The sequence below is a fragment of the Bufo gargarizans genome, chromosome 3, assembly GCF_014858855.1.
Source record: "Bufo gargarizans isolate SCDJY-AF-19 chromosome 3, ASM1485885v1, whole genome shotgun sequence".
In the NCBI taxonomy this organism is placed as follows: domain Eukaryota; kingdom Metazoa; phylum Chordata; class Amphibia; order Anura; family Bufonidae; genus Bufo; species Bufo gargarizans.
Window position 1 is genome coordinate 55474207 of NC_058082.1, and position 14657 is coordinate 55488863.

Below are 14657 nucleotides of genomic sequence, written 5' to 3' on the forward strand. Positions count from 1 at the left end.
CATGACCAACGGTCACAGGTGTCCTCCTGAAGTCAACTGTATCGCCTTCCTCGGTATGGGGATAGGGCAGTATTTTACGCTGCACTGTGGTGTTTGGTTTTGCTGGGTGGTATTTTGTCCTGCACCGTGGTATTTGGTTCTGTTGGGGTGGTATTTTGTGCTGCACTACGGTATTGTTGGCCCTGCCCACTTATGTTGTACCTGCCTACATGTATTGCCCTGCCTTCTGTCCATTTGGACTCGCCTACAACACAGGGTCACTTTTTTCAGGTGCCACTTTAAGTTCCGAGTCTGCTCCTGAACCCTAAAATACTTTAGTATACAGAGGATTTAATTGTCGACTCAATGACTGCAAGGCTTCCAGGTCCTGTGTCTGCAAAACAAGCCAAATCATCACGCCTCCACCATGGTGCTTGCTAGTTGGTAAAAGATGTGTGTGTGGATATGCTGCGTTTGGTTTCTGCCAAAAGTGGCGCTGAGCATTATGGCCAAACATCTCCGCTTTGGTCTTGTCTGTCCAAAGAACATTGCTCCAGAAGTCTTGTGGTTTGCTTAGATGTATCTTTGCAGACTTAAAGGGGTTCTGCACTTTCATTTAACTGATGATCTATCCTCTGGATAGATCATCAGCTTCTGATCGGCGAGGGTCCGACACCTGGGACCCCCGCCAATCAGCTGTTTGAAAAGGCAGCCGCGCTCCAGCAGCGCCGCGGCCTTCTCACTGTTTACCGCCGGCCCACTGACGTCACGAATAGTATCAACTAGCGTGGGCGCAGCTAAGCTCCATTCAAGTGAACAGAGCTTAGCCGCGCCCACGCTAGTTCATACTAGTCGTGGCGTCAGTGGGCTGGCGGCCCGGCGGTAAACAGTGAGAAGGCCGTGGCGCTGCTAGAGCGCGGCTGCCTTCTCAAACAACTGCTCGGCGGGGGTCCCGGGTGTCGGACACCCGCCGATCAGAAGCTGATGATCTATCCAGAGGATAGATCATCAGTTAAATGAAAGTACAGAACCCCTTTAAATGGTATTTATCATGTACACAAAGTCAATACAAGGCACTTACTAATAGGGCTGAAAGTTACGATTATTCGATTCGAGGATTCGTTTGTGTCATCTGACCACGGAGCGCGAGTTAGGCGTTTGCTATTACTCACCACTCCATGGTCTCCCGCCGGCCTGCACAGCGCTGCACTGTCCTCCTGACACATCGTCATGACATAGTGCACGTAAGCGCGCACTATGACCTGACGCTGTGTGACGTAGGGGCACTACTCTGCACTGCCCTCCTGACAGGAGAGGTAAGTATTTTATTTCACTGGTGCTGGGGACATGGCTAGAAGCAGGAGATTGCGGCACTGGGGGGAACCTGATGTCACTGGGGGGCAAGCTGACGGCACTGGGGGAAGCTGGTGGCACTGGGGGGAAGCTGGTGGCACTGGGGGGAACCTGATGTCACTGGGGGGCAAGCTGACGGCACTGGGGGAAGCTGGTGGCACTGGGGGGAAGCTGGTGGCACTGGGGGGAAGCTGGTGGCACTGGGGGGAAGCTGGTGGCACTGGGGGGGATGAAGAGTTTTTATTAAAAAAAGATAATAATTTATTAGTTTTTTAGTATTATAGTATTTGATTAAATGTTGGATTAATCAATAGAATATTTGATTACAAAAATAGTCTATAGCTGCAGCCCTACTTACTAATGTATTGGGATTGTCCATATTACCTCCTTGGCTGGCTGGACTCATTTCTCAATTGCAATATACACTGCGTGTATCCGGGGGTTATAGCCACCCTGCAATCCAGCAGCGGTGGCTGGACTGCAGGAGTGTGCCTAGGCATGCATGCACAGCAGCTCCTAGCCCCCTCGTATCTGTGCTGCAATGGCGGCGGCCATAACCCCTGCATATGAGCAGTGTATAATGTGATGGAAAAATAAATCAAGCCAGCAAAGGAAGCAATATGGGCAATCACAGTACATTAGTAAGTGCCTCATATTAACTTTCTCTACATGATTAATGCTATTTGCTGAAGTGAGACAAACCATTTAAAGAGGACCTTTTACAGGTCCGGGCATTTTCATATAACTAGCAGGTTGTGTAGGGCATAGTCTACTTTCACACTGGCGTTTTGGCTTTCCGTTTGTGAGATCCGTTCAGGGCTCTCACAAGCGGTCCAAAACGGATCAGTTTTGCCCTAATGCATTCTGAATGGAAAAGGATCCACTCAGAATGCATCAGTTTGCCTCCGTTCCGTCTCCATTCCACTTTCGTCTGATTGAATAGAAAATGGATCCGTTTTGGCTATGTTACAGATAATACAAACGGATCCGTTCATGACGGATGCATGTGGTTGTATTGTTGTAACAGATCTGTTTTTGGCAGATCCACGACGGATCCGCCCTAAACGAGAGTGTGAAAGTAGCCATAGTGAAGTCATGTTACAGCGCTTACTCGTTTCTCTATGCATGGCTCTATTCACCCGCTGTGCCCCCTGCCCGCTGTGGTTTCCTGCCTGGTATGTAAATACATACCATCTGTACAGGAAGGAGGAGACAGCAGTGTTTCTCAATGGTCATCTCCTACTCCCTGGCTATGAGCTGTCCAATCGCAGCAGAGAGTGTCAAAGCCAGGAAGAAGGTGAGAAACAGGGCCGTCTCCTCCTTCCTGTACCGATAGTATGAATTTACATACCAGGCGGGAAACCAAAACAGGGGGCACAACAGGTGAACGGAGCGGTGCATAGGAAAAATGGTAAGCGATATAAGACACCTTCAGTATGCCCTACATAGCCAGCTAGTTATATGATAATGTCCGGAGCGGTGAAAGGTCCTCTTTAAGCAGTGCTACCATGTGCTTTTTAGAAAGAAGAGGCTTTCTCCTGGCAGCCCTTCCAAAAAAGCCATATTTGTTCAGTCTTTTTCTAATTGTAGTTTGCAGCTGCGGACAAGAATAGGACATGTTCTATCTTTTGCGAAGCTGCGGACCCAAAGATCGGGACGCGCTCCGCAAATGCGGATTCGGACAGCACACTGTGTGCTATCCATATCCATTCTGTCCCCATAGAGAATCAATAGGTCCGCACCCGTTCCGCAAAATTGCGGAACAGATGCAGACCCATTTGAGGACGTGTGAATGGACCCTTAGGCTTAGCAGCCAGTGTGAAAATTGTAGGATTGAAAGATTTTTATTAAACATAGATAGTGACATAGAAAATTAAATATAAAATCACAAAAATGTGTTATTAATATGTTTAACATAAAAACTTGATTTAAAGGGATTCTGTCACCAGATTTTACCCCTATAACCTAAAGATATCCTCATGTCCGGACTAAGAAGAAGAATCCTAAACTGGCCTTATTAAAAGTCACTGAGGCTCTATTTGTCCAAAAAACAGGTTTTTATAACCTGCCAATCACTTACTTAAGGTGCCCAAGGGGAGGTCCGTTAATACAGGGTGCCCGTCCGCACCCCTCGGCGTCCGGTGCCCAGCGCCGCCTTCCGTCTTCATCGCCGCCTTCTACAGCTCAGCACCGCCCCTGCAATCCTCCCGTCCCTTTGCCAGATCCCGCGCCTGCGCACTAGGCTCGGCTTGATGCGCCCGTGCGGACTCCTGGCAGCGGCTTCATTAAGCGAAGTGCGCATGTGCCGGCGTGATGCGCACTTCGCTCAACCCTAATATGACCTGCAGATTGGCCGAGCCTAGTGCGCAGGCGCGGGATCTGGCAAAGGGACGGGAGGATTGCAGGGGCGGCGCTGAGCTGTAGAAGGCGGCGATGAAGACGGAAGGCGGCGCTGGGCACCGGACGGCGAGGGGTGCGGACGGGCACCCTGTATTAACGGACCTCCCCTTGGGCACCTTAAGTAAGTGATTGGCAGGTTATAAAAACCTGTTTTTTGGACAAATAGAGCCTCAGTGACTTTTAATAAGGCCAGTTTAGGATTCTTCTTCTTAGTCCGGACATGAGGATATCTTTAGGTTATAGGGGTAAAATCTGGTGACAGAATCCCTTTAAGCAGTAGGTCATTTTGTGATGACATTACCTTTGGAAGACTTTTTAGCTGGAAAAACATACAGTCATTACCTGGGGTTTCTCTTTGTCCTGAGCATCTTTAGGAGACGGAAAAACCTCCATCCACAGGCTTAGAAGTGTGAATAAATTAACTTTAGAAAGCCTTGGGACTTGACCTAAAAAACATTAGTGACAAAATATTAAAATATAGATTTTAAACATCTATTATTATCAAATGCACATTTTATGTCTCGCCACAAGATGGCCTGAACCACTGAGCCCCACAACTAATTCAGAACAGTAGGTTATGGACACATTTGGGGCATTTCTTTTTAATTATTGTATTTTACTCATTTGGGCTAAAAAAATCTTTTTTTCAATTGGCCTTTATTAAAAATAATCAGCTGTTTCTGAGATACAAGGGTTAAAAATGACTGTAAGCTGTCACAGTCTGTTTTCTGTGAATCCCATCATCTGATGGCTCATGTGTAGCTCTTATCTCTGCTCGCTGATTTTTAACCCTTGTATCTCAGAAACGGCTAACCAAGTTTAATAAAGACCAACTGAAAAAAAGATTTTTAGCTAAAAATGAGTAAAATGCAATAATAAAAAATAATTCCCCGAAGGTGTCCATACCCTTTAAATATAGTGAAAAAAAAATGATATGATTAGTCCAGAGCTGCTGACCTGCCTTTTGATGGTTTTCATGCAGAATCAAGAGATTGTATCTCTGCTGAAGATAAGGGCTAACAGGAAAGTAAAAGCAAGAAAAATACACTTATGTACCTAATGTGGAATTTGACAAAAAACAAAACCAGACCGAGTAGACATAAGGATCTAGGAAATTCCTGTGACTGAGAAATGAAGCTATAGCAGCCAATCATCAATCATGATATTATTTATTTTTTTATTATAACATTATTTTTATAATAATTAATATTATTATTAAAACACAATTCATTCCATAGCGCTGTACATATGATAAGGGGTATATATACATCATACAGACAATTGCACTAATCATGAACAAGACAAGTTACAAACTGGTACAGAAGGAGAGAGGGCCCTGCCCATGAGGGCTTACAATTTACGGTACATTCAACTGTAAAACAAAGATTAATTATGCATTACTAAAAAATAAAAACTATTTTTTATATATATATATATATATATATATATATATATATATATATACACACACACACACACACACACACACACACATACACCAGAATTGCTGTTTTTGGTCAACTTGCCTACAAAAAAATTATCTAATAATTAGATGTACCCTAAAATTGTGCCAATAAAAACTACAGCTCCATCAATGGCAATATAAAAGTTATGGCTCTCAGAATACTGTAAGACTACTTTCACACTAGCATTTCTATTTTCGGGTATTGAGATCTGTCATAGGGTCTCAATACCGCAAAAAAACGCTTTTGTTTTGTCCCCATTCATTGTCAATGGGGACAAAACTTAACAGAACGGAGTGCTCCAAAATGCATTCCGTTCCGTTCTCATACTGATGAGCAAACCGCAGCATGAGCATCGCACTCCAGAATTCAAAAAGTTACAGAATAGGGTTTTAAGACTCTCTAGGTTTATTTGCTCAAAAATGTTGCAAAATTTTGCCTTTTTACACCACTCACTCCAGTTTTAAAAAAAAAAAGTGGTCACAGTAGCCAGTCAAGCCGATTTAAACCAAATTTGTCAACCAAGACTTTTGTAAAAAGTCTACAAAATTGTCTTATTTTTACTTTTTTTTTCTGCCATTTTGCAAGTGCTATAGAGAAGCGTATGGTTAAAAAAAAAAACACTCAAAAAAGCAATAGTAAAAATGTAATGCTAAGTACAGTAGAAATGGGAAAACAGAATGCAAAAATGCATTATACACTTTAAAGTAACATCTGACCGCATACAAAAATGCTTAAAAAAATAGTGGTTAAAAGGGAACAAAAGCATTGTAAAATAACACCAAAAACACTCCCCCTCCCAAAAAAAAAAAAAAACTGCCCACATGGGGCATATACACTGGATTTTCTACTGCAGAATTCTGGGCAGAAAATCAGTATTTTGTAGCAGCAGCAAAGTCGACGCGGTTTAAACAAATCTCATCCATGTGCGGAAATTGACATGAGATTTCTACTGTACCACAGGTTTCACCTACTGTAATGCACAGAGAGCAATTCACTGCAATAATCCCCATGTAAGCAGTCAGTGGGGCTAATCTGCACGTGGCACCCACCATGGTCTCCAAGCACAATCTGAACAGAAATGTAAAAATGGGTCATGGCGCCTTTTTTTTCTGCAACCTGGATTTTAACATTTTGATTATATAGTGTATTTTATTTCTTTTATATGCATGGTTTTCCGATGGACAACTGGACAGCACTCATCACTGCAGTGCTGCTTCCACTGACTTCAATGGGCAGCGCTCTAGTGGTGAGCTCCCTCCACTACAATGCTGACAGTGCTCTGTAGCTCTGGTGCTGACTTCTGGCAATGGAGCTCCACTGAATAGCTGAACACCAAGGGTGTGGGATGCCGGACCCCCACCAACATGGGTGGACTGGGAACTTAAAAGTGACCCAAAAGGGTCCAAACATAGTCTTTTATAGTACCCATAGTATACATGATAATACCCATGTAAATGGAAGACAATGCCCATATAGTGAAATGCAGTGTGCATATAAATACTGCCACAGTCACCATATGAAAAGTCATACAGTGCCCATATAAATGGTGTTTACAAGTTCTCCCAAGGTGAGTTCCTTTCCCCCCATTTAAGGGAGTAAGACTTTACCCACATGAGGATGGCACAGTGACGGGCAGACTGAAAGGTGCTTACTTAGGATTAAGAGAGCTAGTATATAGAGGTTACAGTCTCTCTCACAGACTTATTGCCTATAACACCACAGTTGATTACAAGGTTCAATATTTGACGATTACACTTCTTGGCAGAAGCATGATACTTGTCAGATACTATGGTAGCAAGAAAACGGTCTCTTATACCACTCTTCACCCAAAGGCTACAAAGGACAGAGGTCCATTTTCCCTTGCAGGTTCCTTCCTATCTTGGTTGTGGCGGTCGCCAAGTCGTTTCAGGCTTGGTTCTGGCCTTTAGTCACCCGCACTCGCCTCTTACCTCTCATCCACATACAATTGAAACTGGAATCTGGTCCAAATCCAGACGCAAACTTAAATACCTTGCTATACAGGCAACTCATCATCAAGCCCCAGTGGAAAAGTCTACTGGAGTATAAAACTCAGCCTGCCTCCTCCATAATACACTGGCAGATAGTTGTGCAGATCATTGCTAACAAGCATTCATATGAACTATGATCTGGCAGTGTAACACTCATTTATTGGATAACTGAAATCTTTTAGTAGGTTAAAAAATGATCGTTTGCCAACAGGAGATAGTGCTGTGTAATCACAATCTGCTGCCAGCAAACAGTGATTCATATAGGGACAAACGAGGGCATTGGTGAAGGCTCGTCCCCATAATGAGGAGAAGATTGCTGCATGTAATAGGGGAGGTCTCCTCCACTAACGAGCAGGCGATTGCCAGAAAGGAATGCTTCCTTCCCGACAATCGCCTAGATGATCGCATTGTGTGATATAAGCTTTACAACCATCCAACCCATCCGAAGGTCAGTGGCAACTGTGTCAAACAGTTCTGGGGCCCCACAATTCCGCCCATGATCGAGCAGTCTCGAAAAGGAAATGCTTGGTCAGTCTGGCCACATACAGTTCAGCTGCCCAACAAAAGATCAGAGGGATCATCTACCTCTTAGCCCTCATCCTGTACATCGTGTGCACACTGTCAGACCACTTCAAGTCCACTTAGCCCCTTAACCCATCTAAAGGTCAATGAAAGTCTCGCTAAACAATCCTGGGATTTCACCATTCCGAACACATGAAAGTGCCACAGGTGTGACTAGTCCAGTTGCCCAACCAGAAACCACAGGGGGCTTCGCCAACTTCCCCCTCGCCCTTTATATCTTGTGCACTTCAGCTTGCGTGAGGAAAAGCTACAACCACAGCCACCAGAGTGGACCACTGAACCCTGTACGATGGAAATTCCTCCTGGGGTGAATAGCACACAGCGCTTTACACAGGGTTATCCAGAGCAAAGACAATGCCATCTGCAGGATGTCTTCATTGAGGGACACAAGGTAATTGACTTCAGAGACACAGGGAAATTCCTGACTATTGCTGACCCCATGTGGTTGGACTGGAGGCAATTCATCCAGGTCCGGGGATTCCCGTTGAGCTGACTGGGGGTACTTATAAATATATACAGAAGGCCACTGTAAGTTTCGTCATGAGAGGTCTCCCCTCTGATATTCTTCTTAGGAACGACATGGTGGAATTACAATGCCATTTTGTGGCTGCTGTCATCCGACATCAAGCTGCCCAGGGACAGTAAAAAATTAAAATGACTCCAGTGTGGAATAAAAAAACCAACAGGTCCTTGGTCTAGAAAAACTGCTGTGAGTTGTTTGAAAGACATGTTAAGATTTTTTGAAGTTGTCATAATGTTTCCAGGCATTGTTCTTCCCTTCAACATTCTGAGCTATGGACTGTTTGTATGGATAATAAACTGTTACTCATGGACTGATGAAGGTTACTGGGGACTGCAAGTGAGGTGGTCAGTTACCTGTGAGAGTCACATGGCAAGCTCACTTATTAATAAGTAGGGAGAGGTTGTGATGGTGCATTTTGATTTCCTGTTATTAGTGTTGATCGAGCATGTTCGGCCGAACACCAGTCGGGCTTAAGCATCGCGATGCTCGGCACATCGTGGTGTGCGGCCGAATACCGCGTGTGCTCGAGCGCGATGCTTGAGCCTCCTCCTTGCACGTTTGTTGCCTGCTACGCAGCCAATAAACATGCAGGTAAGTGCTGCCACTCACTGTAATGCCATAGCCATGTTGGTTACTGGCATTACATTGATTGTCTGGCTGGAACGAGTCATCGGGTGCTATAAAGCAGCGGTCCCCATGGAAGCGCATCATTAGTACAGGAGGACAAGTAGGCGGTGAAGGATCTGTACTCACCGCTTCCTGATCCTCGGCTCGGCTGTCAGCTGTGCAGGGCTGCGCACAGTGTGAGGGCGCACTGTGATCTCACACTGTGCGCCGCGATACACAGCCGACAGTAGGATGAAGAGGATCGCGATAGTGAGCAGCGGTGGCGTCCAGGAGCAGGAGAGGTAGGTGTTTTTTTTTTGGCTGATGGCTGACATGGGGGGCTGATGGCTGACATGGGGGGCTGATGGCTGGCTGACATGGGGGGCTGATGGCTGGCTGACATGAGGGCTGACGGCTGACATGGAGAATATTATCAATAACTTTGATTAATCGTTGCAGCCCTATTTTGCGCATACACTTACAAAACCTGCGCTACTGTACATGTGACATACTTGCAAGCATATATACCCTTTAATATGCAGAAGGCGAGCAGTAAGGAACGGGGAAGTGGCCGTGCTGCTGATGGTGCACACAAAGGCCGTTGCCCTGGGTGCGGTGAAACTGTGCCTGCTGCCAGAGCACAAAAAACACACTTATCCACGATACCTAGCTTCATGTCCCAGTTTGCAGGACACTACTCTCGAAGTCAGAGCAGTGCAACCAGGTGGTCGTTTGGATTGCAGCAGATAATGCTTCCAGTCGATTAGGCACCACCCTGTCTTCCACAAAATCCAGTCTCAGTAGCCAAGAGTATGGTCAACAGAATCCTCACCATGATCCTCCTTCCCCCCACTATGGAGTCTTGCCAAACAAGTGATTGGATATTCCGAGGAGCTCTTTTCATCGCCATTACTTGATTTGGGCCTCTCTCCAAGCCCGATTGAAGAGGGACATGAGGAGATCATGTGCACTGATGCCCACACTCTTCAGCATCCACAGTTACAAGAAGATGACATTGGGGAACGGTAATTAGTGTTTCACAAGGTGGATGATAATGATGAGACACAGTTGCCAAAAAGTCAACGGCAATTACTGTCTCAAGAGGTTGATGATGAGGATGAGACACAGTTTTCAATAAGCGAGATTGTTGTTAGGGCAACAAGTCAGGATGATGACCAGAGTGAGGAAGTGGAAGAGGAGGTGGTGGACGATGAAATTACTGACCCAGCCTGGGAAGGTGGCAAGCCGAGCAAGGACAGCAGTACAGAGGGGGAGGGATCCGCAGCACCGCAACAGGCTGGAAGAGGCGTGGGGTGGCAAAAGGGAGAAGGCGGGCCACACCAAACAGGCCTGCAACTGTTCCCCGGAGCACCCCCTTGCGGCAATCTCCCTTGCCAAGGGGTAGGTGTTCCGCAGTCTGGCGCTTTTTTGAGGAAAGTGCGGACGATAAAAGAATTGTCATTTGCAACCTGTGCTGTACCAAAATGAGCAGGGGTGTGAACACTAGCAACCTCACCCCCACCAGCATGATCCGCCACATGGCTTCAAAGCACCCTAATAGGTGGGCCGAACGCCTGGATCCACAATGAGTGTCTGCGGGTCACACCACTGCCTCCTCTTGCCCTGTGTTACATGCTGGCCAATCCCCTGTCCAGGACACAGGCCCGGATGCCTCCCACCCTGCACCTGGACCTTTGCAAGCACCATCAGCTAGAACATCCACTTCTGTGTCCCAGCGCAGATGGTCAGCTCGGCAGCAGGCCCTCGCCAATAATGTTTTAGAAGGTCAGCTCAGCAGCAGGCCCTCGCCCCTAATGTTTTCCATGGTCAGATCAGCAGCAGGCCCTCGCCCCATAATGTTTTAGATGGTCAGATCAGCAGCAGGCCCTCACCACTAATGTTTTAGAGAGTCAGCTCAGCAGCAGACCCTCACCCCTAATGTTTTAGATGGTCAGCTGAGCAGCAGGCCCTCACCTATAATGTTTTAGATGGTCAGCTCAGCAGCAGGCCCTCACCTATAATGTTTTAAATTGTCAGATCAGCAGGCCCTTGCTCCAAATGTTTTTGAGGGTCACCAGCAGGCCATCAATCATAATTTTTCAAGGGTGTGTATGATGCCCTCCTTTATGTGTAACAAAGGGTGTATTGGAGTGCCGGTTCCTTGTAATTATTGGCAGCCCTTTCACTTAGTGCATAGGCTTTATGGGTGTAGGAATCCCACTACCTGAACAATTGTACAACAATGTGAATGAGGCCCTCCTTTATGTGATATACAGGTTGTATCGGAGTGCCTCTTCTTTGTAATTTTTGGCAGCACTTGCACTTTATATACAAGTAAATATACAGGAAAGAATGTTTCCTAACAATTTTACCTCTAAAATCGATTTTATCTTCGGTTTTGTGCGTATTATTGTCAGTCTGTAAAAGTAGCATACTACTCAGACAACATCGTTCCCAGCAGTGACCTGAGAGTCCGAGATGCATCCAGACATCCTCCCCATGCTGTTCCTGAACCATTTCGGTGGCGTTTCCATAAATTTCTGACCTTTTCAGGTGAACCAGAATCCCTCCCCTCTACAGAGCAGGGGGTGCCTGGTTTAATGCTCGGGTTCTCCCATTGACTTCCATTGTGCTCGGGTTCTCTACTACTCGATCAACACTACCTGTTATGCTTTTGTTATACTATGTCTCCATATCGTGGCTGATTTTATGTGAGCTTTGTCTGTTTGTTGCATGTGTTGCCCAGCCAGCCTGGAAGTCAACACAACAGGAGGGAGATCATTTACTAAGCTTCATTGTCCACCTACATCATAGCTATAAGATATCGGCCTCCACCTAATGATCTTCTGCTAAGACAGGGCATTTGGGCATCTATGACTCGTCCAATTGTCCAGTTCCTGAAGACCCTCCCTGCTGAGCTTTGACTGGGGAATGCAGCCTTGAATGCTGAGGGGCAGAGGTGGACTGGGAACTTAAAGTGTCTCTGGAAAAAAGAAAACTAAAAGGGGCCTAATGTTGTAGACAGGTCCAAATTCTGGGGAAAAAAAGTAGACAGGGACAACCGAAATAAGGGGGAGGGGGGAAATACCGTAGGGTACAACAAAATACTGTCGCCCTTGATGCAGTATTTAACTGTATTACCACCATCCTGAGGACGGTGATGGAGTTGAATTAGCCAAGTGCACAAGTACCTGATGCTACTAGCACTAGTTAATACTGAGATCATCAGACCATCCACTGGGGGCCATGAGGAGGTCTCAGGAAATTTCCATGTAAGGTCTATGGCCTGTCCACCCCTGCCCGCCATTCAGCTAGTGATGCCCTATCCGGAGGATAGACCATAATTTTAAAAAGGCTGGACAGCTCCTATAAGCACAATACATACTGAAATCCCCTGTGTGAAAAAAAACTTTAGAAAAACATATAGGAAAAACTAAAATATCCTCAACCTAGATGCAAAAACTTCCCCTAAAAACACTTTTTATGTGGTGATAAGACACTTTAAAGTAACATGTCTGTGAAAAACACAAAAACTGTGTGACACCAACATTATACAGACGTGTGCATGGTCTTCTGTGACTGTGTTCCTGCAGCCACCAGGTAAAGGCCTGCACCAGAAGATCTTCATTTATTGATATCCCTTCTATAGCGCTGACATATTCGGCAGCACTTACCAGACATTATCATCACTCGCTGCCCCCTAGTGGAGCTCACAATATAGATTTCCCTATCAGTAGGTCTTCGGAGTGTGAGAGGAAATCCCCCAAGGGGTGAACTGGCCATAGACCCTACAGGAAAAATACCTGTGTGCTGATGCCCAGCGGGTCGCCCAAACTGGACACTGCCACTGGCGGGGTACATAACAATCTAATGCTCTCTGTGGTAATTAACATTGGGTACTTATGTACGCAGGTGTCCTCCTGGATTCTAGTGTATGACTGTCCTCAGGAAGGTAATGCAGTTGAAGCCCATAGCTCCCTGCCCTGCTCTTCACCCTCATTGCCCACAGACCACTGTATAATGGTGGAGGGACAAAGGCCAGTGGCCTGCACAAGAGACTTGAAACACAACATTTTTCTTTCTTTCCTTGGGTACTATATAGGACTCATTAGTAGGGTAAGTTAAGGCGGCCTAGTGAAGGTAGGGCTGGCTTGGTGTTGTGGACCACATCTCACCTCCTAAGCCCCCTGCTCCATATCTTACAACTGGAGGAGGACAGAACGTGTCAGCTATTGATGGCCATCACAGCGGGACAGCTTCTGGGACAGTCTTTTTCACTGCACTATGATATTGCTGACCCCACCTTCTATCAGTATTGACCCATCTACAGCATGGGGCCACTTTTAGTTTTTTTCCAGGGCCACTTTAAGTTCCCAGTTCACCCTTGAAACTCAAACACAGACTGTACTGATGTTGTCCTTGGTCATATTGAAACCTAGGACCCAAGTAGTGCAAGGCACCAGTGCTAACCACAAATGACTTGTGCTACGTGCACCCGTCCTATGTGCAAATGACCTGCGCTACATGCACCCATGCTATGTGCAAATGACCTGTGCTACGTGCACCCATCCTATGTGCAAATGACCTGCGCTACGTGCACCCGTCCTATGCTACATGCACCCGTCCTATGTGCAAATGACCTGTGCTACGTGCACCCGTCCTATGTGCAAATGACCTGTGCTACGTGCACCCGTCCTATGTGCAAATGAGATCTGCATCCCCTGACCCGCAATTACCTGTGGTCACCCATCCCTTATCCTGCAGCAGAGCCCCAGTTCATGACACTAGAGAGCTGTGGGAGACTGGTTGTCACCCAGCTTTCCTGGAGTCTTCACACTAGAGGGCCACACATACATTGACATGAAGGGTTTAATGTCATACAGGGGCCCTTTACAGGCTGACACCCCAGCCTAGCACACTGGTCACACACTCACCCTGCATGCTGTCAGTCTGTGTCCCGGTGGAGCAGCAGGCGGGCTCCTGGCTCCTGTACATGGGGTGAGCCGGGTGTCCTCCTCCCTGCTATACTTCTGCATTACAGCAAGTCGAACAGATTACACATCGGCCGCCATACACTTGACAGGTAGCTGACCCTTACAGCTGTCACTTGTCTTCTCGAACAGTAGGAGCTAAAGCTGCACCACGGAGGTCAGTGACAGCCACCATCTACTAGGAGACCAAATTCACTAGTGATGGAAATTGTAATCTCTGCCAAAATGGCCGCCACACCTCTGCGTCGTTTTCTCTCTTTACAGTTTTGCCTCTGTCGTCTGTGACTAATAATATGTGTAAATGCTGATTTGGATGGTGATTTACTTAGTTTCTTTAGGAGGTGGAGGTTGTATAGGAGGAAAGCTGCAGAAAGAAGAACCTGGTGAAGAGACAGGGCTGAATATTGTGGTAGATGCTGTACTAGCGCCATTTTACTGGGTGCCGTATGAGGAAAATAAGGGGAATTTTTTTGTTACAAAGGGTGGGTTCACATCACGTTTTTCTCATCCGTTTAACGTGTACAAAAAACGTATACGTTAAATGGATGCCTCAGACTGATGCCACACAGTGGCATCCGTTCTCCATAGAGTTCCATTGTAAAAAAAACACACCATTTTTTTTACCTTAATATGGACCATTTGGGGCCTGCGCCATTGTTTCACCTAGTGCATTGTGCGCCAAAATCAATTCTGAACCCACATTCGCTTTTTCGACTCTTTGTATAGTGGAGCGGGGGCTTCTCAAATA

At 46.2% G+C, this 14657-nt stretch overlaps 1 protein-coding gene across 3 annotated transcripts in view; it reads right to left on the reverse strand.

Moving 5' to 3' along the window:
- Positions 1-14065, reverse strand: part of CDADC1 (cytidine and dCMP deaminase domain containing 1) — a 35730-nt gene extending 21665 nt beyond the window's left edge. For all 3 annotated transcript variants that reach the window (XM_044287151.1, XM_044287152.1, XM_044287150.1), the window contains exons 1-2: positions 13853-14065; positions 4075-4178 (exon numbers count right to left, since the gene is read on the reverse strand). In XM_044287151.1, coding sequence (XP_044143086.1) covers positions 4075-4178; positions 13853-13913 — 165 coding nt within the window. In that variant the 5' untranslated portion in view covers positions 13914-14065. The remainder of the gene's footprint in view (positions 1-4074; positions 4179-13852) is intronic.
- Between the last annotated feature and the right edge of the window lie 592 nt (positions 14066-14657).